Below are 27,977 nucleotides of genomic sequence, written 5' to 3' on the forward strand. Positions count from 1 at the left end.
ACTTGATGCCATAGCCCACTGGCTGCCCTACCAGCATGAATACCACGCTTTCATTTTAACCTCTCAAGTGTGATACTGCAAATATTTATGTTTTTTCACTCCATCTCCCTGGAAACATGTTTGAAAGTCTCTTAATAGGATTTTCGTGGATTGATTGAATTACTGCACCATGTAGAAGTGAAGTTTTCCATGGCAGGAGAGCCAATGTGGAAGTGGGGAAGATTCCTCTTTCAAGGCATTTCAGACCTTTTCACACTCCGCCTTTTGAGTAATGGTTACCACAGCTACATTACAGCGAAATATATAAATGTGAATGGTAATCACAGTTGTTTTTTTTTAAATCAGTTGTTTCCTGTAGATGTCTGGGGTATTGTTTTAGCCTAATTACAAATACAACATTGAAGTGAATGACAAAGAGGCATAAAGGCAACTTTGTTGATTAATAAGTGTAAATTCTGCTTTCATTGTAGTACTATGAAGCAGTGGTAGAAAGTAACTAAGTACATTTACTTAAGTACTGAACTTAAGTACAATTTTGAGGTTCTTGTACTTGAGTATTTCCATTTGATGCTACTTCATACTTCCACTCCATTACATTTCAGAGGGAAATATTGTACTTTCTACTCCACTACATTTATTTGACGGATAATATGACAAGCTTTTAAAATACAACATATTGTTTAAACCAGATTAAACCAGTGGTTCCCAAGCTATTTGATGTTTAACAAGAAGCAGCGTGTAGTCACATTTCATGAGAAGAGAAAAGAAAGTTAGAGAGAAAGTCAAAAACTGAAAACAGTTTTGTGTATCAGAACTTTGTTTTTTCTTCTTTCCTTCCATTAATCATCTCAAGACCCCTCAGATTTATCCGGTGACCCTTTGAAGGGGCCCAACCCCTAGCTTGGGAACAAATGGACTAAACTGTATATAAAGTAGTTCAAACTAGCTCCACCTCCAGCAGCTACAACAGTAACATGCTGCCTACACACTGATGCGTCAGTGTTAATAATCTAATGAAGTCATATATAATATATCAGTCACAGGGACCAAACTACTAAATCACTGCTTTTACTTTAATGCTTTAAATACTTTTTGCTGTTATGTAGGATTTTTCATGCTGGACTTTTACTTGTATTTTTTTACATTGTAAAATTGCAATGTATTCATTTTTACATTGCTGTATTGATACTTTTACTTAAGTTAAAAGGATCTTTTAAAAGTACTTCTTTCAACACTGCCGTGAAGTCAACACCTATTTGCTTCATTAACGTCAATGAAAAGCATCGTAATACAAAGTAGCACATGAGTATTGTAAATGCCTGAGGGTGGACGATCGTAGAGGGACGTACCAACTCGGCAGGGGTGGGGGTGTTCGCTGTAAATAAATCTTCAACCGTTGTGTAATCACACATTTCGGAGTTTTGTAGTTTTTAAACTATTAATCACAGCATTTGTATCGTGTTCTATATTAACCTTGCATTCCTGTCGATCAACAAGTTTGCCAGTCGCCCACCTTTCTCCTCTCCTCCCCCCGTCGACGTGGTTTATCTGCGAGCGGATATTGTTACAATCAAACGCTGAAGGCTGAAAGCAGCAGCGAGCTCTCAGCTGCTCGCAGTCCTGCTCAGTCTGGCGCTGGCGACGCTGAACTGGCGGCTGCAACTGCGAGAAACTTCTGTGATTTCTCCTCTCTCCTCTTTGTTGAAGATGACCTAACTTCGAAAGAGCCTCTGCTGGCCAGGTAGTTGATATTTCTTACTGCGTTAGGGCATGCATCATCATCTGCTTCTTCTTAACACCGCTCCGAAGTTGACTTTCTGTCTGCTCATGCTGGGGTATCGTCTGATATTGAAACATTACATGACAACATTGTTAGGTTACTTTGGGGGCCACAAATCAGAAAATATAAGTTGTCTATTTTTTTGTTGAAAAATTGCATTTGCTTTTTCATTCATGCCCTGCTCCCATAAGAAAAAAAAAACAGAATTGCCATAAAGAGCTGCAGCTTTTGTGGATGTCACGTTAGTAACTTCAGATTAGTTTGCAGGACTAAATCAGCTGCTGTGGGATTTACAAGTGAGCACCAGTATCTGAATCTGCCAGGCCAACCTGTTGCTCCACTAAAAGACTAGAGGGTTGCACACACACTCACACAGACACAAAAAAACTCCCCTCCATCTATCAGCCGTGTGGTAATAATCAAGCTGCTGTCAAATATAATACCTATAGCTGGAGAGGCAGCTTGGTTAATTTGCAGCTCACATTGACACAGTTTCTCACCACAACCTATGAGAAGAGAATGAGATAGGTCTGAATGCTCTGAGTAATAACGCCTGGGTGCATATCTCTCACCAATCTCTACCACACATTTAGGTTTTTGTTTCCTCTTAAGATAGTGATCTGTAATTACTAAATTATCTGTTTTTCTGAGAGTAGTTTATCAGTGGGTGTGTTTTTTTTGTTTTTTTGTCTTTTTTGCTGAAGAGGTTGAAACTATGAATCACTTTGTTCTTCCTCTGTTTTCAGTGCAAAGATATAAGACAGCATCCTTTGAGTCAAATCAAAATATACGCTTTGTTATAGTCTGTTGTTATGACTGCGTATGTGACCACTTATAGTAAATTTATATGTTGTTACACACTTATGAAAGTGAGCACACCAATAAGAACTTAACACATAAGAGCTTAAATATGGAAAAATATTTTATTATTAAGTAAATAAAGTCAATTCTCTTCTTACAATATCTATTAACTTGTGGATGCATTGGTGGCTATGTGTCTTAATTACAGGTCAGAGGTCGAGCTCATTTTGCAACTACTTTATTGCCCTGTTAGTTCAGAATGAAAGCCAAAAAACTCAGTGACAGCAGTGCACTAAAACTGGTTATTTGTCATTGTTGTTTCCTTTCCTATTGTGGGTTAGGAAGTCACAGTTGGCACTAACGTTTTGTCCTTTTCTAATATTGCACGACAGCCGGGTTATCTTTGTGGACACCATAAACAGAATACCATGAAGAACTGGTTTGGTATCAGGGTACCCTAATTGGAAAATACCTGGAAATGTTTCTCATTGGCACCATAACACTTTGCTGTCCTTGACTCACTGAGATGGCCTAAAACAGGAAATGTCAGTAGCTTTCTCAAGAATCCTGCTCAGAATATAAACGCTCTCATAAATGTAAGGTGCAGTTGAAGTTCAGGTTTGAAATGAAGCGGAGAGTCAAGGCAAAGATTTAATCGCGTGTCAGCTCTAGTGTCTAATTACAAAGGGGATGTTGATAAGGGTGCTTCACAAATACTGGTTAGCTTCAGAGGAAACTTGTTCTGAGCATTTTTCATATGGGAAGATTATGATGACTAAACCTTGCTTTGATTTCTAAAATAAACCACTATTGCTTTTATCGTACCTTTTCATTTTATCTGACAAGGACGAGGTTGAAATGTTTCTATAGTGGTGCCAATATGGTACCCAAGTTTCAGTTCAGTTTTACAAGTACAAAAGTACTTCTTTGATATCTTTACTTGAAGAATACAAACATGTTGATTATTTTATTCTGCAAAATGAGCCAAAGTTTAAATGCATCTGTGTTAAATGCTGTCTTGAGACGAACTAGCCAGACAAAAACTTTGAGGAAATACACTCAAAAATGATCTAAATGATGATTTATGTCGGGAAATATCTGATTACTGAACAAATAAACAAGCACTCAGACATTTTTTGATATATTTGATCTGTACTACTAAAAGAGGTTTGATATTCAGCCCTATATCTGACAAAAGAGGAAGAAGAAAACCACATATTCTCATCACTTTCTGCTTTACCTCAGTTGCTGGTAATCACTTTATGGTTTTAAACGTTTTAGTGAGGCACAACTTGATGCACTGAAGTTGTAGTTGGCATTGTTAGCCTGTAAACTTGTTTTGGACATAGTATAGCCATAATTTATGGAAGTAATTAAGGCTGGTGGGTTTCGCTCTGTGCTCCAGTGTGTGCTTAAGACGCACGCATTTGCAACGTCTTTGTGTTCCAGGCAAAAGGCCCTATTAGAGCTCCATTCTGTCAGAGGGCAGCTGTGTGCCTGTGTGCTGAGCAAGCCACTGGTCCATTCTCTGTCTGTGTGTACAACTCTCGCTCAGTCCACACACTGACGCACATGCTGCCACTCCCCCCCCCCCCCCCCCTGTCAGTTTCTCTCTCTTTTTTTTTTTTGTTTTTCTGTGCATTTCAGTCTAACCTTTTTCCTGTTTTTTTTGCTGTTATTGTGTCATTTGTCTTTCTATTCCTCTAATACTGTGGCTCTCTTTCTTTCACTCGTTCTCTGGCCCGAGGCATTATGCAAAAACTACCAGAAAAGGATTGTTAGCCATGCCTGTCTGTGCCTCCATGCTACTCTCTATTCATTTCAGAAGCTTCCCTTTCTTCTCTGTGACCTGCAGTCATAACTACTGCTGCTACAGAAACACTGAAACTCATACCACTTGGCTTCAGGGAGTGGAAAACAAATACCATGGTTATTTCACTTTGTTAGTATATTTGTTTCAGTGCTTTTATTTCTCATTGTGTATATTCCTTCCTCATTAACATGATAGATTTGTAAGTCTGGCGTCTCGACGCCCACAGAGCCAAAGACCTGCAGCTGAAAAGAAAAGAAAAGAGGCATTCTCACATACACCAGAGAAGCACTCCCCCAACCCCCCAAGACAGGCACCAGACTCTACTTAGAGATGAAAAGCATTCTGGGATGCAATAGGAATGCTCCCATCAACATGTCTCACTGTGGTGTTTCTATGTAGTGATAGTGAGGACTTCAAAAAAGAAGTTGTCCCTGGTGTTGCTTTTTGACTCTCAAATGAGCGACTCCTACCCTGGGGGTCTTAGTCTTATCTCCATCTGAAAAAAGAGAAAGCACCTCATTTGCATAGATTTGTTAGTCAGAGTTAGTTTAATTTTTTTTATATATAATATCCAGTGTCTGATGGTATTAAAGTGTCGCATGCAAAAGGGTTGTGTGCGTGTGCATGCCCTCTACTCATCTGGAAAACCTATAGTCAAGATGAGCTAATGTTTTGTCTTCTGTTATGAATGACAGTGGTTTGCATTCTTCCGTTTATTTTCCTCAGTTGCTCTGGATTGGCTTCCTCTCTTTAAATGTCAGCCATTACATAGCTCCTGTCTGAATCATGCGTTGTGCAGACAACTTCTCTGTAGATCAAGGCTTTTTAAGCAACCCCCCAAATGCAGCCATAGAAAAAAGAGAAATGAAAGCTCCTGTTAGTGTTTGTAACAGATGGCCTAATTTGATGTATTTTTAGAACCTGTTGTCAACAATTGTGACAAATCTTGGGCATTCTGCTTTGCCTGCAAGGTATAGCACTTCTTACAGTTAACCACAATGGATTTTCCTCATACAAACCTGACACTTAATGTGTTACATCCTCCAAAGGTGGCTTTTTCTGTGCAAGCCTAGGCTTGAGGACAGAGCCAGTGTATCCGGACAATCCTGCTTGCACAAAGTAGGCCAATTATCATGGTGACATCATGTGTCATAAGTCCCGACTGTAGGCCTCTGTGGTATATTCCAATTTGCTGTAGTTGGGTTTGAGTTTGTCAGCATGTTTTACATACACCTGCAGGTCATCCCAAACAACAGCGCAAGACTGAAAACCAGCAGGCAACAAGATTTGCAATCAATTAGCTTACTGGCAGTAGATCAGCCAATTTATTGCCAAAGATCAGGCAGCGAACACATCGACATCTAAGAAGTATTGGAATATTGAAGCTGAAGCCAATGTTTAATAAGTGACATAATAGACAATATTTCAACTTGCAGCAAGATGGATACAAAAAACAGTCCTGCTGTTTCTACTTTCTTGTTCTCCAGAATATGGACCTTATTACTACACACTGATAAAATGTGCTTTAGTCTTTCAGCAGAGTTGATCAAATCACACACGCTGCTCACAATTCAATTTGATAGAATTTGATTAAATTACATTATTCTGAGTATAAATGTAAAACATAAAAAAAACAACTAATCTGATCAGTCTTAAATAATAAAACCTATTCAAACCTTACACTTAAGCACAAGTTAACACTGATGGTACACTTTTCCTGATTCAGTTTACTTTCTCAAATCAATGCATCACCATGCATCTTTTTTTTTTTTATACCCCTATTACACACGATGCTGAGCAGTCAAAGGGTCCATATGGTGAGCTGAGCCCCCTCATGAATGAATGAATGGAGCGATGGAATGCTGCTCAGTTTTCTTTCTGACATTCTCCCACCCATACACACTCTTAACTCTCTCTCACCCATAGTACACCTCCACAACGTGAACGTGGTGTTACATAACCGCCACGATATCTCTTTATTGCTTGTTGATTGCCAGTGACAATCTGTACAACATCACTTGCTTACACAACATAGGAGTGGTCCCCCCTTATAGAGCTGAGCAATTGCAGGGGATTGCTGGCCAGTGCTGGAGGCTCCCATGTAATGTATCCCTGATGGATTAGGGCTGTGGTTAGTGTGCACAGAACAGAACAGGCACTCATGGATAATGGAAGAAACCACAGACGGAAAGGCAAGGATTGATAGGAGGGGGTAGTGTAATTAGTGGGGTACCTGATGTATGGAGAGTCATGGCATGTGAGGGTCACTCTTGGGGGCAAGAGGCCCCATACCTTCCTTTACTCAAACTGAAACACCTGATCCTACGCCTGTCAAGCTTCTTAAGATTTCAGTTAACTAAGTCCTGGTCTGAGACACGGGGGTCGACCCCAAATAAGTTTCAGACTGCGTAGAGGAGCCGTATTGTGTTTGCAGGTTGCATGCATGTCACCGTGCAGCAACTCAGTAAACTGACCTTGTTTTCAATAGTCCCGCTTTTTATAACAAGCACATTCACTGATAAAGAAACGATGAGTTGTCCAGTTATTCTTTACTGGCTGGGTGATGTCTGCCTTATTCACATAACCAGTTGTCACTGTTATCCTCTGTTTTGTGTTTGGTTGCTATGGCTACCCATCAAATTCCTAGTACTACTTAGCAACTGTTTTATGAAGTAAGTCAGAGAGAAAATGGACCTGTGACAAAACTTACTAAACTGATTTCACTTCAGTACTTGGTGGTATGACTGGATAATTTGACTCTACTTGTTGCACAGCAGTTTTCTGCTCTTGGATGGTAAATGTAACAATGAAAGATATTTAAGGTTATCTTAAACCCATTACATATAAGGAAACGGTGGGGGCTAGTATAAATGTTAGCATGAAATCATGGTGGGATTTGTTGCACTGCTTTACTGAGCTATTTCTTTTTTTAAAGCAGGCATTGCCAATAAGGCTTTATATGTGAAGTTAACTTGGTGTCACAGTTCTTTGTGGATGTCACAGGGGGTTTTCTCTCTTCATGTATTTGGTAATGAAGTCAGTGTGCTCCACACCCAATTCAGCAGCAGCATGTGACCACAAGGGAAGCAGAACCCGTGTACTGCAAAGGGAAGTGTGCTTGCATATGCATGTTATGCTAGCGCGTCTCCGTGCCAACTAAACAGTGTGAAGAATGGCAGTATTAACTGGACTTTCAGGTTGATTCTTGAGAAACGGCAATTGAAGCTCTTAAAGCTGTGGTTCCTGTTGCTGTTTTCATTGCAGTGTTGTTGTTATAGGTAGCCGCTCCTATTTTAAAAGTAAAAATGAATCGAATGATCTTTTTAAAATCGCTCATTAAGAAGGGACTTTAAGAGGTACATGGTCACTGTCGTTAGAGAAACGTTTGGGGGAATCCGCGAAAGAAGGCCAGAACCTGCCTACTGACATCGCATAAAGTTTGACTGAATGAGCACTTCATTGTTTATGCACTTCTGAAGATCTAGTGGTGTGATGGTGTGTTGTTTTTGGCCAGTGTTCCCCTGCTACTGGGTACTAGGGTGATGGCCAGAGGATTCAATGGTATGTCTTGACCTCCCTAAGACCATTTTTACGACCTCGGCCTCAGTATAGGAGAGTAGGGTGGCTGTGTGTTCACCCTGAATTAACAATCCACACCGCAGACTTTCACAAAATAATGGGGTCTTACTTTTATTCACCCAGCTTACAAAAACCGTTATTGTGCAAAACTTTTTTTAATTAATTAATTTTTAAATTCTGTTTCCTGTGGCCATATCCACTATGTAAAACTGATGTCAACATCCAGTTTCTTGCATCATAAAATATGTTTTAGCAATGCCTGTCAGAGTAAAAAAACTGTTCTAGTTCTCAGAAAATCATTCACATGTAACCTTTTTAAAAATAAGAATCTGTTATGCACAAAGATTTTCATTTTCTTCCCTCTTGCAGTGTTTTGTTTTGTTTTTATCAGTATGAAACGAGATGGTTTTTCTCAGCTGCAGCCACCGATCAAAGTCTTGACACCAGACGCGCTCCGCACAAGTATGCAGTAAGCAGAGCCAATTGGTGATGGACACCAAACACCCCGTCACAGAACTTCAGGGGGCCCCAAATAGGCTTCTATTCATCTGCCTGTACAAATCACAGCCTGGGCAAAGAGCCATATTATCTTAGCTGCCCTTTCTAGTGCCCTCCTGAGTCATTGGCTATTGTGAGCCAAGAGCTGCTGTCTGCACCCCGGCATACACAAATCTTACTAGAATTACCATTAGATTTGAGTCCACTATGGAGGTCAAATTTAGCTGCATGAACCTAGAATGTTTTAAAGGCCCCAAACAATATCATTGTTCCAATGTAGTGATGAAGCTTCCTTTCAGTTTAGTCTTGATCAAATGTGATACAACAGCAACGGAATTACAGAGACCAGTGTTGACATAGTCCTGCGAAGCCAGACAATAAATTTTGCGTCACTCTGTCTTGTTTCGCAGGGCTCGTAGACATTTGCTTGGGACAGGCTTTATTACATGTAGGATGTATAAAAAACATACATAAGTCGCACGTGATCACTTCTCGCTGAGCGGTACACATATTTTCAAACTGGAAAAACATGTCCTGAAAATGTCATATCTTGTAATTAAACATGAGGGCAGAAGTAGCACATCCAGTTGTTGGCGCTGCTTTCTTGAATATCTAAAAAGCCTTGTTTAAATGTTTGTGTATCACATTAAGTATTGGCAGGCAGGTGCATCAAAGCATCATTTAAGACACTCCTTGTCGTGTCGTGTTAAAATCGATGCAGTAGAACCTGAAATATCACCGTTTTTATTACACACATTTATCTTCCCGGTCAAAACTTTGTGCTTCATTACCCACAATGCACATCAGCCGCTGACAGTTTGGTTTGAGATCCAGACGTGTTATACTATTAGCGGCTAATGTAGCCTCGAGCCGCTAGCCTCAAGCAGAGAGGAGGATCAGGCTACAGAGATCTGGTAACCTCACTTCTTCCTAACTCCACACCCCTAGACTTATTTTTCATTTTCAAGCTTGTGTTTCAAAGCAACATTGCCACAAGTGACATCACTTTAAGCAATTTATCAGACTTCTTGCAGCTCCCTGTGGAGCCATAAAAGACCTTGTACAACTTTTTTCACATATGCAGAATCAGTGGAGTTCCCCAAACACCAAATAATTAAATAACATTAGAAATGTAAAGCACAATTGGAATTAGTCACACAATTTGACTTTACTATCCATGATCATAGTCTGGGTACTCAATCTTGTAGGTGAGACATTTGTTCTGCTAACTGATCAATTTCTGGATTTTCTGACAGCAAGTCAAACAATAAAAGTGCAAACAGTGAGATGTAGTGATCAAGGAGACTCACTCCGAGCAATAAATATCTGATCCGATCAGTAGACGTTCCACACAAGTGCTCTACAGTTCTCTCCATTAAGCTCTGGTTTCCCCATCATGTGGAGTCGGTTCATTAAGTAAGCAAGGCTCGGGGGTTGAATTCGCACTCGGTTTGCCCTCTCCCATGACCCCACTTGCCAGTCACCGCACACATACACACACACACACCCAGTGCAGGTTAGCATATACAGACACACATGTACAGACACAAGTACACATGCACACTCTAATTCACACTGTCGAGTTGCTGTTCTGGCCCTCGCTGAACACGTCACACTTCCTAACTACATCAGTCAAACAGCACACTTTTACACATGACCGTCATGCTCCTCAACTCTTACTCTGTCTAACACACACACACCCTGTTACTTGCCTCGCCCATTACTCAGTGTCAGTCCTAATCAGTAAAGTCATCTGCAAAACTGATCAAGAAGAACATTCCCTTCTCCTCTGACTCCCAACACCAGTACCAGCGCCTCTTGCCTGTGGAGGCCCAGTTGTGCTCCACTGACTCTCCGGCATAAATGGAGATAATGGGAGTCATATGCTAGCAGTTGGTTTGGGGCTGGCCTACACGAAACATTTATAGTTGTCATGTAGTCATGGGGCTGGAGAAAAGGGAAAGGATAGAGATGACATAGAGAGTTAACAAGACATGACCAGGCCGGTATAAAATTGCTTTGTCAAATTGCTGCCCATATTTTTCTTTTATGATGTGCCCCTTTTCTGTCTTGACCCACATGCACAAGTTATTGTCCCACAAAACTCCATTAATACCCAGTGCACACTTGCACCCTCCTCTATAAAGCATGTTATATAAGTGCAACAACCCTTACTTAACATAGAACCACATGTTACACAGGCAGGATAACATAATAGGCCTGGAAGATCCATTAGCCTCATGTGTTGCTCCACAGCAGAAAGCTGTCATTAGCCAACAGTTGATTGGGGGATCTGAACCATGCTGCTACTCTCTAATTGGATGCTGTCAGTGTGTTTGGTGGTTGGCTAATGAAGGAGAGAAGCTCAACCCCAAGGTCACTGCAGCTATTCCTGCTTTGCTTTCCCCAGATGAAGGATAAAGAAAGCATAACCGAACCTGCCCACGATTCACCTAGCTCTTTCCCGTGTGCTGAAAAGGCTGGGTAGAGCAGACACGACGAGGCATGTTTGTCACAAAACAAAGCATATGCACCAGCTGCCTTAAATATAATTCCCTCCAAGCGTTTTAAGAGTTTGTATTTACTGTAGAAGCTACTGTCTGTTTTTTTACCATCTGCGGGTGCAGGCAGTCGATGAAGCAACCGCGGGTTCATATATGTTCCTTTTCTATTCATGTTTGTTAACCACATCTGTAGTCATGTGATGTATGAATGATGTCTTTTCCAGGATTAGCAAAATGTGTCTGTCTGTTCCACCGTGTTTAGATTCCCATATGTCCTATGTGGATTATGTTAACAAGGAAGCAGTTTAGCATATGGCAGCGTGTTTTGTTTGCAAAGACAGTAGCTTTATAGGCGTGCAGCTATATGGAGAACTGTGTGGTTAAGTTACTGTGTCAGGGTGTTTAAACGCTGAAGAGAAAAATGCAAGTCAGTACTCCTTTTTTTTTTTTTTTTTTTTTTTTCAACTATATCAGCAGTGAAATCTTTTTCCAGTAAAATAAATTATCCCTGGGGCTGCTCGACCTCAAGTGTGAACCATTGCTTTAGGCCAGGGAGCAGCAAATTAGATTCAACCATAGGCTGTTTTTTTCAGAATTGTTTATAGGGGCCAATAAGTGCAAGCCTGTATGGTTTTCAATATGTTTTATTTCTTTCAATTCAAGCCATCATTTGTGGGGACTAACAGCAGCTGCTTAGCAAAATACTCATCTGGCAAAAAAATGAGTCATATACAGTATGTGGGTCAAGTATTAAACTACAAGACTAGATATGCAATAGGTTGGTTATCAACACACTATAAACAGCGGCCTGCTTCATATGTGATTGAATGAAAGTATTCCTGTTTTAGCTTTAGAAAAAAATGTCAGCAAACCGTTTGACTGCCACCTGTTTGTGAGCTTTTTTGGTCAAATATGCTGAAGCCATGGAATTTGAAGCGTGTATTTGTTTCATTCAAATGAAGTGGTTTACATTATTTATCTGTGTTATTCATCTGAAAACTTAATTGCACTTCATTCCAGCACTGTATGCTGTTGAGACAGCCTGGTGCAGAACAAGGCACAGTCGCTGCATTTTGCATGACTCGCATAGACTTTTTATATGATTAAAAGGTCATATGAACTGGGATTTAAACTAGACTTTTTATTTAGATTGTTGTCTTCAGTAGATTCCTTGAAAATAATGTTAAAAACTTTAATGTAAACTCTCAAAGTGAAAACTTGTGCAAACAAATGTTTTTGTTTGAGGGTTGGACTTGGCCCACTGGCAGCTATTTGCCTGCTGCTCCTTTAGGCTATACTCAAACCTGGGCTGCGTTTAGGCCCATCTCTTTGCCCATCTTGTCTGAGAGCCAGACACACCCACAAGCTGGAATCTTTTCTCCTCCAACTTTTGTATGTGTGGATGCAGTGTGGAAAATATCTGTATAGTGGTGTTCTGTTGTGATGAGATACCATGGTGCTCTAAATATAAACTTCAGAAGAATATTGAGTGTCAGTATTCAAATGAGTATTTATGTATTTTTCCCCTCTCTTTCTGCCAACACAGGGATCAGCTGAAGTGTGAGAGACTCTCTCCCAAATCCACCACCACCATCATCAGCACTTGAGGACTGCTCCGCAGATGGGAGGTCACCAACCGGTCATCTGTTTCGCCCAAATGCACTATCTGCCCTCCACCCTTATCTAAGATGGCTGCCCGTGGCCTTCTCCTGCACCTGAACAGACTGGAGCAGAGCTGCGTGTTACCATGGTGATCATCTTCTCGAAAACACTGGAAAAGAAGAAGGGTGTCAATGATGTAAGGTCCAATAACATCGAGAGACGGCTGGTGAGATATAGTCACCTTTTTTGAGTTTCACACAAAGGTTCATACAAGGTTGTATTGTTCCAGTTAAGGATGTGCAGTGTTTCACATGTTAGTCACCTAAATAAATAGATCAGTGATTATATTAAATTAGTGCTTGACCGCGTGCCACAGATGCCACCTGTTACGTATACTCACTTGCACAATGAGAGTAAGCACACCAGACCACAGTCTAGTAGCCTGACACGATAGTATTATTACTATTTTATCTTACTATTATCTTTAGCTGTCTGAAGTTGTCAGTAATATTACAGGGAAATTAATTTGTTCATTTTAATAGCTGTTTTACCCACAGTCAGATAAAAAGATTCATATCAGCTTAATCTTTGTGGGTTCAGTGCCAATAGTTCCTGGATGTGTTTAGCCTAGCTTAGCAGAAAGGTTGAAAGCAAAGGGATACGGCTAGCCTAACTTAGCTCAGGCAAAATCCTAAAAATGACACATTGTACCAACCCTTAATCATGCTTTACAGCTTGTATTTTGTGTATTTAACATTTTTACAGAAAAAAATATTGTAGTTTAAGAGGGAGTTAGCTTACACATTGCATTTCGCTAACCACTGGACCCACTGCGCATAACATTAGCACCTCAGAAGTGTTGTCCTGTGTGGTTATTTGGTAATGTAAAAATGTTAAATTTAACAGTTTTGGAGTAGCCTACTTGGAAGATATTTCTTTTGGCAGAAAAGTCAGCTAAAATCATGGAATAAAATCATGAGTTGTGCTAGAGTTGTGGCACGCTCCCGTCATCTTGATCATTTGGTGTAAGGTGGTCATAAAACTCAGTCCAAGCTGTCTTAAGTCAGTCTTTTTTTTATATTGACATTCCGATAAAATCAAACATGTTTAATATTATTCGAAGTTTTTAGTCTCAGCTCATGCAAATAGTGAAGTTCAATGAGGTGAACATTGTCAACAACCAATAGGTGCGTTCTCTCCAGCATCAAACGGCTAGCAGCAAACCTGGTAGATAGTGAACATGGCGGGGACTCCAGGGAAGCGCATCCTTGCTGTCCCCATTCTCTCAACCAGGGTCGTGTCCACATTCTGTAGTGTCTTCTCTTTTTCTTTTAGGCTGATTTTTCGAAACAAACTATTGCACACACAAGGGCAGCTGTGGCCAAAAGCTGCTTCTGTTTCTGCTCCGTTGTTCAAACAGTTTTTCTTCTTGTAAATTTCCACCAGGAGCAGGATGGGAAATAATCCCAAAAGGAATCTAGCTGTAGTCTTGCAAATATTGACCCTGCAAGATCCCCAGTCTTTGCGAAATTATGACACATCGACTTTAGATGTGAGGGAGTGTCAGATTTAAGTCTTTTCAAAGTCTTTTCAAAGTCTTCTAGTGTATGGTAGGCATAAGATGTTTTCTCCTGCTTCTAGTCTTTGTACCAAGATAAGCTGAACATACTAAGGACCTACAGACAAATTGAGTGGAGAAATGGAACAAATGCAGACGCTTACATAGAGGGTGCAAGGGGTTACTAAATGGTTTGAGGATGAAAATGATGACATGGCCTTGAACACCTGTGGAGGTCTTGAATCAACATGTTATACAGTGCTTTCCACTACAATCATCAAAACACAAAAGTGGGGATATCTTTTGGTAGAATGGTTTTCACCTCTCCATTAGAGTTGGAGAGACTTGTTCAATCTATGCCAAAAAAGCACTAAAGCAGCTCATGCAGCTTGTGGCCCATCACCTTACTATAAGACACTTTATGTTAGATTTTCCTTTAGTTTGTCACCCATCTGTATCTCTGTGCTGGACCCGGATGAAATTGATACACCCTCTTATTTGACTTTCCAAAAATGTTAGTGTTTCTTTAACACTTAATTTCACCCCCAGCTCCTACTTGTAGCAGCAAGCAATTTTTAATGACATGCAACGTGGTAGTATGCTGCATATCTGGGAGGTCACTCCTGTCACTCCTTTTCTTGTTCAAATACACCTTGGTGTTACTTATCTCACCAATCATTTCTGAGTCCATTTTAATGTTTATCTCAGCACTAAAATCTCACACAGCACAACAGAGCAGAAGGATTGCGTAAAATCTTTAATCTCATCAAAGCTGTCACTCTTCCCACTGTTATCACCCTACCTCTACATTTTGTCTCCATAAAATCCAAACACTCCCTCAACCTCACAAGTCCAGGAACCATTGAGCTTTTTTATCATGCAGGCCAACAAACCTTGCAAATGTTTTTCCCTTTATGCTCCTAACTTTTTCTCTTTTTATTGACCTTGAAGGCATAAAATTAGGTCCATGTCTTGTCATCACTTGTACACCATTGTAGAGTTTGCCTGGAATCTGTGTCAGTCAGTGTTTAAAGGTTTTGGACAGCTTTGGTCTTACCTTTACCTACTTCAATATTATCATTTCACCCCTTAGTCAACCATGTGTAAATGAGGTTGTACTAATTGGTTTCATTTCATCATCTTGCAACATAATAGCCTTTATTTTGCAATGGATATCTTGTATCTCAGCAAACATTTTTTTTTGTTGTAGCAATAACCTCAATGTGAGTCAGAGCAACGTATGATGACGTTTTCCTTTTGTCCTTTGTGCAGACAGTCACCACCCTGTTGTAAGAAATTAACTGTGAGAGAGGGTAGGTGTTTGATTAGAAGATAGGCGTGTGTTGTAGAAAGTCTTTTTATATTCCCTAAAGAACCTTTGTTCTTAATAAAAGGTAGAATGTAAAACAGGCGTGGTGATAAAAGAAGTAGTTAAGTTAAAGTAAAACTGTAATACCTATAGCACAGTTGTGTATTTATACATCCAGCAGATACGGAGCAACATTAACATTCATTCGAAGTCGTGTTTTTTGTCCACCTGATGACACTTACTAGCTGTGTCCAATATTCACTCTCCTTTGAGCTCTGTTTTGCTCTCCACCAACTCCAGGCTCTTAAGCTGCTAAATGCTTTGCTATGTTCACCATCTAGTAACTAACTTTGTCTGGTTGCAGTTTTGGCATAGCCTACAGTGGGTTTAGAGCTTTTTTCCACTGAAAATGGCTGGTTGGAGTACCTGAAAACATCATTGATGAGAGCGGTGAGAGTGAACCAGAACAGTAAAGTCGTGTGACATAAAACCAAAACAATGAGCTGAAAGACGCTGTAAAGCTCCTTATAGCTGAAGGACTTGGGTAATCATTTTCTATGGGTATGTCTACGAGTGACACCTGGTCCAATGTTAATATACAAAATATTAATTACAGCAGCTTTAATTAAACATTTCAAAGTTGTATCTGTATCTATCTATTTTATACGTTCATTATTGGTTTTAAAATTTAAATCTACAAAGTAACTGGTAACTATAGCGTGGTGGATTTATAAAGTTGAAATACTCAACTCAAATGCAAGTACTTAGAACTGTACTTAAGCACAGTACATGCAGTAAATGTGGTTATTTTCCACCACTGGCTGTGTACGTTGCGGTCCTACAGGGATACTAAACATGCACATGATGAAATTGAGATTGAAATTGTGGACTTGACAGCAAACATGTTGGACTTTTGTTCCTCATTTTTTGTTTTATTTTGTGTGTCCTAACTGTCGGCTCCTTTGTTTGCCTCACTACAGCGTGAGCTCCACACCATGAGTAGAGGAACTACCCTCCTCTCCTGTGGAACTGTGGGTGAGTTATCTCTTTTTTATGTATGTTTGATCGGTCCTCTGCATACACTCAACATCTGGACAGTGAGGTGGTTGAGGTTAAAACATAATTTCACAAATACAATAGCAAAATGTGTTTAATCCTTTGATAAGTTGAACTATCAAGGTCAGCGACCCCCCACTACTATAACTGTCTCATTGTCAACCCATCTGTCACATGTCGGTATCTCACTTCTCCCTTTCTCTGCCTGTCACTCATCCCCCTCTCATGATCAGGGTGCACCTGCCTCCACACAACGTTGCACAGCACTCTCATGGGAGGTAACTGTAATTGAATATGCTGTTGCGCATGTCAACAATTTCCCTTTGGCTCTGTTAGTGTCGCAGTAATTACCCCTTGTGTTAAAAGACATGCTTCTGTAAATACAAGCCCCTGCTATTACTCACTGTCCTCTTTTTTCTTTTTTTTGGGGGGGGGAGATGTTGTGACGTCACAGGGAGGAGTGTGGCTTTACTGTTTCCACTGTTAATGTTGATGTTAACATTGTCTAGGATGCCTTGTTAGTTCAATCAGCACTTTGTCTCTTGCTTTCAAAGGATGGCCTTTTGAAGTTCATCTCTTTCTCCCTTTGTCAAGTTGTTTTCGTAACATTCCTGTCAGGTCGTCACTGTAGCCCCCGCACATTGTTTATCCACCCAAAACAATGATTTCCATCCACCAGTCTGTAAGAGAGCATGCCAAAATTACAGACAAGAATCCAAAAGGACAGGATTTGGATCGCTAGTGGGGTCTTTTTTGCCAAAAGCGTCAATAGATTCTCAACTTCACCACTTGGCTTAGCAGCTCGAGCCACTATGGCACTTTTACAGTAGGTGTATTATCACCCACAACTGTGTGATAGACTCCTTTGTGCAGATGGTGAGATGGCTGGCACGGCATACTGCTTTCCAAAGCATATCCTGCTAAACACTTGACTAATGGGAGTGATTTTTCCAACTGTTTCACTGGCTGATTCTTATCATACTGTAATAGCTCATGTTTTTTGGAATCAGCATTCTTGCAGGTTCAGGTTTCAAATGGTTAGGAATGTGGATGGAAATATACCCATGTTTGCTTGTTTGCCTGTTGGATACCTTTTTTTAAAAAAAAAACAAACTGTAGATCACAGGTGTTGGACTGAAGAACAATTGGATTTTGTCAGTCATGCTGAATTTCAATTTTAGCTTTTTGTCTGTCATGAGACAGATACTCGATTTCAAATGCTAAGGGTATGTTAATAAGCTTTGAATTGATTGAGCTCTGCATGTCATCTAGCTGTTCTGTTGTAGAAAAAAAATGTTATCAGACATAGTGATCTTGTGGAGTCATGCTATCTGCCACTGAACCATAGTATATCATAATGATCGCTTCCAAGTTCTTCAGTTGTACAAAACATTGACGTCTTAAAAGTCATGGAGAATTGAATGCCAGTTTTTAAATTCCACTATGCCTGCACAAGGTGATTTCTTTTCATTGCCATGTCAGCTGTGTTTTTTGTTTTTCAGCTTTCAGTACAGTCACACATGAGCAGCTTCAGTGTTATCTCCTCTCAGGCTTAATCTTGTCATTTCAAGCCAGACGACTGATTATTTTTTTAAAAGATGCAAAAAAGCAAATGATTTCCTGTTTGTTTTTTTGCTTAACTGCGTGTAACTTCCCTAAATGACCCAAAAGTGTACAGTTTCGTCTTAGTTAAATACCTCCCTGCTGCAGTTAGCAGACAATAATCTTCCTTTTCTCCTCCAAACATCTTGTCCTTATAGCAGTCATTACCTCTTGCCTGAGGCTTGTTTCTGTTTGTTTGTGTCTTTGTGTCTGTATGGTTAAATACAGCTTCCATCCACATGATTGTTGTTCTTTAGAGAAGGCATTATGTTAATTATAATCCTGTTAACATAATGCATGTTTTGCTTATTATTACTTGTTGCACAGATAGAGACATATAAAGACATCTGATATAGAAGTCAATGAGAGTGGGTATGTGTTTTGAATCTTGCAGAGGCAGATAGGTGGCTGGACCTGGGGCGAAGCTGTGCCATTCAGCAGAGAGCTCCCTGCCAGTCTGGTGGTGCCAGTCTAGAGAGCTTGTGGGATGTGATGCCTGAGCCGGGGAGCCGGCTCTGGGCCAAGGAGCCCGGCAGCGCCACAGCAATCACCAGTCTGATAAGAGATCTCAGCCTCTGTGACGGCAGCATGACTAACTCCCACTTGCACACCATGTCCACCACTGCACATTTCACCACTACAGCCACCAGCCAAGCTCCCACGGCGCCCCCCAGCAAACGCCAGTGTCGCTCCCTGTCGCTCTCTGATGAATTCAGTGGTTTCCGCTCATCTTGGAGGCCCCAAGGTTCCCGAGTGTGGACAACAGTGGAGAAACGACGGTGCCACAGCGGGGGGAGCCTCCGAGGGGGAGGGGGTTTTTCTGGCGGCCATTTCCCCACCATGCAGCGTAGCTCCAGCTTCAGTTTGCCCTCACGCTCCAGCATCCCCACAGATGGAGCCCTGGACCTGCCGTTCTTCAACCAGCGACTGCCTCTCCACCCTCAATTCACTGCCTCTCCAGTCTCCCCTACCTCTCCTTCTGTGCAACATCACCACTCCCGCCATCACCACTTCCTCAGACCTCTCTCCCTCTCCCACGAGCAGATCAGTCTGCCTGAGCTCCAGAGGGAGGAGGCCTCAGAGGCCAGCTCTCCAGACTCCACCCCGGAATTGGGGAGACGAGCTGGCCAGAAAACCGGTGGCACGAGGTGTCTGTCTCGGAGCAGGTCCCAGCCCTGTGTTCTAAACGACAAAAAGATCGGTATGAAGCGCAGGAGGCCAGAGGACGCCCAGGAACCGCGGCCCTCCCTGGACCTGGCAAAGATGACTCAGGTTAGTTGAAAATGTAGAACACATGTTGAGACAGATAAGCATACACACACACACACATATATTTATTTCAATACGCGTTACTATAATTTGGCAAATTTCAGAGTTTAGTATCACTTTTGTCTGCTGATTAAGCATAAATCAGCATCATCTTATTCCTAATCTTGCTTTAATGCTGCAAAATGCCCTTGATTGCATTTAGTTAAATCCTGGACCAAACACACTTACCACACAGACAAATGCCTTTTTGTTCTTGGACCAAGGGGAAGTTCAAGAGATCTCCGAACATAACTTGGCCTGTCTGTCTCTGAGTCTGATCAGGGACTGGATTAAATCAAGCTGAATTAAGTTTTCTGGGTCATCGGTCCGAGGCTACAGGGCTAAGTGATCTCAGGCCTCCCTCCCTGCAGCTCAGGGAGTGGTGCTTGCTAAAGGAGCATTCCTCATGTTCGGTCACGCTGCCTAGCACCACGCTCTAGCAAGCCCGGCTCCGGTTATCATTTCATTCACTATGTTGGGTAAACAGCCCATCCAAAGGTTGGACCCCCTCATCGTTCATTCGCTTCCTCTCTTCGACTCTTTTTTCATTCGCCGTGATGCTTCATCCCTCTCTTGTTCCCTCTATCTACTACCAGACAGTTAGAGCAACCAAAGGTGATTAATAGTGGGGATATTTGGATGCATATTTGGATCGCTTGCTCCACGATAAGAGCCTGTCTCTACTTATGTAAGGTCAAGGGAAGCAGTGGATCAGCTGGAGCTTATAAATGACCCCTGGACAAACCCAAAATAGAACTGAAGAAGTATTTCAATGACTTACTGTTTTGATGCTTGGCAGTGCTCTGATGTTTTAAGGGAGACCAGAGAGATCTTGATTTGATTCACTCATCACGTCCTGCTGCCTTTTATATGTTTGAATGATCTTGAAATTCTGCATAGAAGCTGCCATCGGTCTCACCACTAATTGCAGCCACTGATACCAAAGCTGAACTTGTGCTCAAACACGATGTCATGAGTCAGAATTCGGATAATAGACCACGTCCTGTATCCTCTTACAATACGCTAAAATCTTCACGGAAACATTGTCCATTTCCTGTTCTCTTAATAGAAAGTACCATCAATTTATCCCTGTACCCTCCCTTCCTTTTCCCAAAGGTTTGTGTTCCCAGCAAGTCACCCTCAGGACCTAGCCAGAGTTGGATCAACAAGGCTTTGGTAATGGAGCCTAGTGAGCATGTTTCCTCTAGTCATGCCAGCTGCTAAGAAGGGAAAATCAAGCACGTTGGATCGCACATATTCTCACAGATACACAAACACATACACAGACACACACAGTCCGTCTTACGTTACCTCTGGGTGCAGGAATGCACCTCGGCAGCAGATTGGAGGCCATTCTTTCTTAGATTTCTCAGGGATTAAAAAGCAGAGCCATCGTTTCTCATCTTTTTTTTTTTTTTTTTTTCAGTTCAACATTTTTTTGTTTTTTTTTTGTTTTTGAACCGACGTGCATGATTTCATGTGCTCAGCAGTGTTGAAAGGAGTCAGGTCGTGCAGGTTAGATGGGTCATTTCAGATCAACTGTAACCGTGTTGATTTTTCTCTCTCTCTTTTGTGCCCGGAGTGTGGAAAGAAAGCAGCAACATAATACATACAGTATTATTTAGAACACATGAAATCTCTCACTTCTCTTTTTCCTAATCTCCTGTGTCATCACTGTTAACGTTCCTCAGACTTAGCTTGATGTATGTCTTTTTGTCATTTAACCAGTTCAGGTTCCCAGGAAACTAAACAAGCAGAGTTGTACTATTTTACGCTAAATTAAATAACCCGAAATGCCCAGAAGCACCTAGTGAAGATTCACATAGCTGTCTTATAGTTTAATGATGTGGTTTGTCTTGTCGAGAGCCTAGGGAAAACTAGTAGCTGGCAAGCTGTCTGGAAAAGGAAGTGATAATGTAGAATCATTGGGCTGGTTACAACCTGTGCCTGTTCTAGTGAAGAAAGAACATGAAAATTATCGTCAGGGTTAGGAACACGTGAGATTTTACTGCCTCTTTTGGGAATTTGTTACTTTCTGTGATTTGTGGGAGGGATTGTACCCGCAGTTAAAGATGTCAGAATCACATCACATTTCTGGTACTTGACTTGGGTTTTACTTCAGCTTGTTCTTGTGCAGAAGCTTCATGGGTGTACTGGCCACTGAGAGTCTGTGTGATTTAAATGACCCTCTTTCTCTTTTTCTCTGGCTACACACACACTCACACACACACACACACACACATACACATACACACTGCCTCCCAGGAGGTGGGTGGATCTCAACACTGAAAAGGATTCTCACTCAGCCCTGCCTTAAGTGTAAATCAACAGTTATTACTTCTTTTCACACCTACACACACTAATCAACACACTGTCTCCATTTTATAGGCGTGTGGATGAGTAATACGGTCTAAAGTCCAAGTAATGAAAAACAAAAGTATGTTTTTCGTCACAGCAGATTTGCAGATTGCCCAATGCCAATCATCTGTACCCGGAGGAGCGTCTGTCATCAGAGTATGTAGATGTTCAATCTTTTAATTTGACGACTATCCTCATGCAACAGACTGTTGTACAATCTGAAGGAGTTTCGGGGGTTGTGGAGGTTCAACATGTAACAAGTCCCCGGTGTGTGTTGTCAGTGGAACATGGTGTAATTTGGCCTTTAGATTCTTCAGCCATGTCAATGAAGGCGGGTGTGAATTCTGGGGATGCATGTCATGCTAATCGGTTATAGCTCGACTACCGTAGGGATTTACGTTCGACCACCCCCAAAATTCTTTGGATATCCTCCCTGTCGGCTGTGTATGTCAGTTCACTCCTCTGTCTGTTGCCTTGTTTTTATCCCTGGTTGCCCTCCCACCTTGGCCCTTCATTGTTTTTTCCAAGAAATAGTGGGTGTGGAGAGCTGTCAGTCGGGGAATGTTATCTCTTTATTCTAGGTCACTTAATGAATGATTGTTGACGCAGCTCACACTTTTGAGGAAACTGCCCGGTCAGTGGCATTTAGATTGTTTTATGTCTGTGTTGCTTTTATTGCCCCACTTGACAACTTCAGATTGGGCTTAAAGAAAAACGACTATGGCTATTTTTAGCTTAGCTGTGTTAGCAACAGAAGTGGTAAAAGGAGGCGTGTTGAGCGAAAGTTTGAATGTGTGTATGTGCGCGGGTGCCTGTGCATTCAGGGGAGAAATAGCAGGGGGAAGAAAGGGGGTATTATTTCTGTAGGGAAGCTGGCAGACAAACTCTTCTCTATTAATATCTTCTTGCTGGCTTATGTTCGAGCTGCTCTGCTCTTCCCCTCCTCTCTCCATCTCACTCCATTCCTGGGATGGCAGGCATGGTGATCATAGTTGAGCGGCAAGCCCCACAGGCTTGTAGGAACACCTAGCTAGGTGGGCGTCTTGAGTGCCATGCTCGCTGTGTATAATGACATGCTGTGACTTGTCCAAGAGGTTCTTTGCGTTAAGACATCACCAAACAACTTTGTGCAGTCACCCATTTTACCTCTGCATGTTAAGCCTCTGCTCTAGTTTAACATATCTATTTTTTTTTAATCTTATTTCCAGCCATTTGCGAAATCTGCCATGCTTTCTTTCTGCGGTACAGCGACTACCAGACAAATGCAAAAAACCAAAGCAGAGGTGTTGGTTGACACACAGACAGACAGCAACAAAGATAATTGATGCAGAGGTGTGCAAGTATGCAGTCTGGTTGTCAGGAATGAGTTAAATGTTCTTTTCTTTGCTTGCACCTCTGCCCTCTCCTTTGTTTTACTGTTGGAAGTCTGTTTGCCTGTCTTCCTCAGAGCAGTGTGTCTCTGGATGTTGTTTAACTGACCTCATTTCAGCTCGAAGCTAATCCAAAGAAATATACTTATTTTTTGTATCTGTAAATAGACTGTATGGTTAAGTAACTGCTTGTGTGTTGTTTTTTTTTTATTGTGTTCACCTCTCTCTCTGTGCTTTTTTGTGTGTTTCTAGTCAAGTGCACAGCAGGACCTCTGCCATAGTAGTTAGCCGGGTGTTGTTAGTTGTTTGCCTTAATTATCAGGCGGATATTTGCCTAACCTCTTGGTTTGTGCTTGTGCTTCTCCCACAGAAGCTGCCTCTCGATACTGTAATGTAGATAAGGCTTTTACAGTGGAAGTTCTGATTGTGTTGATCATGGTTGGGAACAATTCATAATGTGTAGCAACTTATTGGTAATGTGTATAAAATGGTGTTTTATCTTATGGCTTTTAGTGTGTGAACAAAAATTTAAAAAAAAAAGAAAAAGCAGTGATGGATCTAATGTTACAACTTTTGATTATATCATACCCCATTTATCATATTATTGCCAGCATTTTTTCAGCAACAGCCCTTCTATGAATTTGCATTCTGTCATTGCCTCTTTGTTTCATTGTTAGTAGCAGTCTGCCTTTCCCATAAAATCTCACGTACTGGATGTGATGTGTAAACAAAAAATGTTAATGTTGACAAAACAACATTCAATCATGAGTTAAATATCATCGTGTCAGACAACATTGTCGATCGTCTTCTTTTTTTAAAACAATGTGACAACATGAATCCTGTCAGTCCTCGGGTTAATTGGCTGTATAGTAAACATAAAGTTGTCTTTTTTTCTGTTGTATTTCTGGCGTAGTAGCCATTCAGGGCGTGTTTGCTTCCTCTAGTGTCTTTACATGTGTCTTTTTGAACAGATATCTTTGAACTCTATTATTGAAGCGTACTAACCAAATCAACCAGAACTTAAAACTAAAAGGACCACTCAGCCAATTCTGCACATGAAGTTCAGTTGAGATGCCATGAGGAGTATCTGTGGAAACAGTTTTAAGATTGTCCTCTGTGGCTCCGGAGGAGTTTTCTCAAAGTAACCCTGATGATGTCATCAATCTTTTACAGAAAGCCTTTGTTTCAGACAGGCGATGTGGGATTTGAAAGGAGTGGGCAGTAAGAAGGCAGGCTGTGCCACACAGCCTACCTCTACCTGAGCAGCGTGGGTGCGTGACTGAACTACTGTGTCTCACACATGCGGTGTCCATTCACACGCTGCTACTGCCAGCTCTATCTTTCTACATAGAGTCATCATGAATTTCATTTATATTTAGTTTAGACTGAAAAAGGTTAAGAAGCGTGTGCTTAGTTGTGAAAAACAAATAATATGTGAGGTGAAAGTGGCTTTCTTTCTGACGGGCATTGTGGGGTCTGGTTTGGGCTACTTCTGTGTGAGCCACATACACTCCTCACACAGGACTGTTTCTTTTATTGATTAAGAAACAGTCCAGTTAAAGCCTCGCTGTCACCGTTCCAAGTGAGGAAAATCCCTCCACGATGACGCCAAGTTCCTCAAACGAGCCAAACACACTCCGACTAAGAAACCCCCAAATCCAACTGTCAAGAGTGAAACTTACAACAAATAAGGAAAATAACGACAGGCAGGAGTCCCAGTTTGAACAAGGAGGGTTTAAAATGCTATCCAGTTGCATTATGGGAAATGTAGGATCCACTTGACTCATACTAATGATTAAAAGTAAGGATAGCTTCGCCTGTTTTGCTTTGATTTTGAACATTCTTTCAAAAATCTGTTTATTGAGAGTCCCCTGACTTTATGGAAGTTCAATACTGAATCGCTGGAGTACCCCTTTAAGGATTACAACTTTAAATTCTTCATTAGTTTAGTCTGTAAATTACTAAAGAAAGTAACTTACCCAACTCCTGGTTATGGCAGTGGGTCATGTGAGACATGACAGCATGAGTGCTGAGTATATGGATTGTGTGTCTGTGTGTGTATAGATGTATTCCATCTGGGTGGGGGTATGCTCAAGTAAAAAAAAAAAAAACAACCCACAGGCAAAGCTGGGTACATGGGCAGAAATCTAACACCGCTCCCCCCCTGACCTTCCACCACGCCCACCCTAATCCCACTCAGCCTCAGTAGATTTTATAGAAAGCATATTGCAGAGAAGCTGCCTCTGCCCCTCCTTCCTCTCTTCCTTTCGTCTCCTCCTCTGCTGTGATAATTAGTAGTGGGGTAATACTGGGGGTTGAACGGAGAGAGCAAGGTCTCAGGAATCCCCTTTTCCACTCCAGTGGGGTAACTACAGCAAAGGCCTCCCACCTCTCGATCACCTCAAGCGGTTGCAGGATCCTGTGTTTGTGCAAAATACACGTAAAGTTAATCCAGCAAATGTTAGCAAACCATTAACTCAGACAGCCAAAATCTTGTGTTGTAGTTTCTTTTGGACCATGATAAATCAGGGCAGGAAAAAAAAAAAGCGAGCCTACTAAAGTGAGACTTAAGAAAGGGAGACTCCCAGTTCATTGTAACAGGAAAAGCAATGTCCTAACACATGCTAGGGAACATTAGAGGTGTCCGTCATGTAAGCTGAGGCTCTATAGAGAAAACCTCATCTCTATTCACCTCCATGCCTCCAACATCTGCTGCTGGGGCACTCCAGAGATCATTAACCCCTTCAATGCGCCGCACGGCTGCCTTTCTTTGTTGCAGAGAGGAATTCAGGTTGGAAAGAGAATTTTAAAAGCGAATCAGGATACGACTTCTTCGTAAATGAAATGTCTTTAAGGTCAAGAGTTGAGAGCAAAAACCCCGAGCACATGCACATCACACATACACTGACACCTCCAAGAGCACAGAACCACAAAACATTGCAACAACTGTGAATAACAATGGCTTAACAAGAAATGTTCTCCACTACATAGTGTTGGGTTCTCTGTCATGACGCGTGTTTCACAGTGATAAATACGCCGCGAGCAAAGAGAGAAACAAAATGCCTTTTTGTGGTTTGCAACTCAGAAGGTTTAAGATTCCATGTACATTCTTCGATGGCTTGTGTGTGTGCTTTGCGTGTTTACATGTTCATATGCCGTCAATGAAAGGGAAGACCAGCTTTTGGCTGCCCAAACTGAAACCCAAACCCAAATTGACATTCTGGAAAACCCTTAGCTTGAATTCCCCCTGATAAACCCTCCCAACTTTTTTACAGCCTCATTAGAGTGAACCTAGAATGTGAACCTGAGGTGTACAAAACTTAATTTATGTAACTCTAACTCTCTTTTTTTTTCCTGTTTCCTGTGTCTCCTCTATAGAAACTTCCGACTTTTCAGAGCTTGAGCTGCCCTGGATTCTCATCCACCGACGGCTGCCAATCAAGCCTGCCCCCTCCCTCCTCTGAGACTACCGACCAACCAGATTCAGACTTCACCGCTGTGTCCGATCTGCGACTGGAGTCACGGCAGGAAATGATAGGCAACGAAGAGGAAGAGGATTCCTCCTACGAGGAACTGGATAGCAACTCGACTTGTAGCGTGGACTCGCGGCCTGGGTCCCCTGTAGGTGATGTGTGCGGTAAACGCACCCTCTGGAAGGGTGATTGTGGGACACAGAGGGACATTTTCCAGCTGGGAGGTGAGCTGGATCTTGACCAGATTGAAAGAAACTGAACATTTTATAGGAGATTTTAAAAGACTGTGTCTTGACTGTTGTCGAAAGTTAAAGGATATCGGTGATGTATCAAAAGATGGTTATTAAGAAGGGCTTTGAGGAAAAAGAGTGGAGGAGTGTTTCATCAACCTTGAAAGGGAAAGATGTTAGAAAGACAAAGAAAGTGATAAAGAAGATAAAGGATTAAGTATGTTGTTAATTGCTGGTTTCTTAGTGACACATTTGCCTTGAATATTCTTACTGTTTGAATCAAAAAGCAGTAACCTTAGTTGTTTTTCATTGGGTATTCAGCTTAACTCAGGAGTGGGAAAGTGAGGGTTAGTCTTAAGAAAACCTCCCAGCCCCCCCACTGTCTGTCAACCTGATGACCTTTCCAAAGTCAGCTAACCTTAGCTTTGTAGTACTGTAGCAGTAGCTGGGCTGTCCTGTATTTAGCCCAAGTTTGTTTTTCAGAGAAAGTGGGGTGAAACAGGGAGAGGTAAACAACAGGAAGAAGCACATACTTACCCTTGACGTTTCTCTTCATCTTTTGTGCACACACACGAAACTCTGAATTTGCTGAATGTAGGCTCAATAAGCTTTAAGAGGAGTTCAGGGGGGGAAAAAAAGACAGTGCCTTCTTTTGGCTGCTTGCTCTCCTCGGTTCTCTTCAAGAAAGTAGCCTCAATCGAAGCCACCTTTTCTGAGCTGTTTTTTGTAGTTTCTTTAATATGCAAATTGTATATTTGAATTAAACACTGAATCTCTCAAGTTTTCAGTTCTAATATCAATGTATATTTTTCTAAGTAACTGTTTTTTATGAGCTGTTTGTGAAGGAGCAAGAATACAAGGCCTTTCTTCTAACAGAATGGACATGAAATAAATTTACAACTGGCACTCGTATGTCTTGTTTGAATTTCAATTTATCAGCAGATGCTTTGTACTTTAAACAAGGTGATTGTGAAAGGCAGGTTATGCTTTGACAGATCAAAAGTCTGAATAAGCTGCAAAGTTTCCAGAATTTCTTCAGAAGTTGCACTCGCTCTCCCACACTCACTTCCTGCATCACATTTCAGAGCAGTTTCGCTAAAGCTTACTCATCCACACTTCATTGTTTAAATGTTCAT

The 27,977-nt window shown here is 41.4% G+C and overlaps 1 protein-coding gene across 3 annotated transcripts; it reads left to right on the plus strand.

The window, feature by feature from the left end:
- The first annotated feature begins 1,580 nt into the window (after nucleotides 1–1,580).
- Nucleotides 1,581–27,747, plus strand: LOC137197167 (protein FAM53B-like). Of its 3 annotated transcripts, XM_067610369.1 has the most exons (6): nucleotides 1,581–1,741; nucleotides 12,522–12,803; nucleotides 16,425–16,479; nucleotides 16,734–16,778; nucleotides 18,497–19,374; nucleotides 26,517–27,747. In XM_067610369.1, exons 2-6 carry the CDS (start codon nucleotides 12,723–12,725, stop codon nucleotides 26,868–26,870), a joined length of 1,413 nt encoding a protein of 470 aa, XP_067466470.1. In that variant the 5' UTR covers nucleotides 1,581–1,741; nucleotides 12,522–12,722; the 3' UTR covers nucleotides 26,871–27,747. The 3 variants fall into 3 exon arrangements, with proteins under 3 accessions (XP_067466470.1, XP_067466471.1, XP_067466472.1); XM_067610370.1 differs by lacking the exon at nucleotides 16,734–16,778 and having other exon boundaries at nucleotides 1,582–1,741; XM_067610371.1 differs by lacking the exons at nucleotides 16,425–16,479; nucleotides 16,734–16,778 and having other exon boundaries at nucleotides 1,582–1,741.
- Nucleotides 27,748–27,977: the final 230 nt, after the last annotated feature.

Source organism: Thunnus thynnus, chromosome 14, assembly GCF_963924715.1.
Source record: "Thunnus thynnus chromosome 14, fThuThy2.1, whole genome shotgun sequence".
Classification (NCBI taxonomy): Eukaryota; Metazoa; Chordata; class Actinopteri; order Scombriformes; family Scombridae; genus Thunnus; species Thunnus thynnus.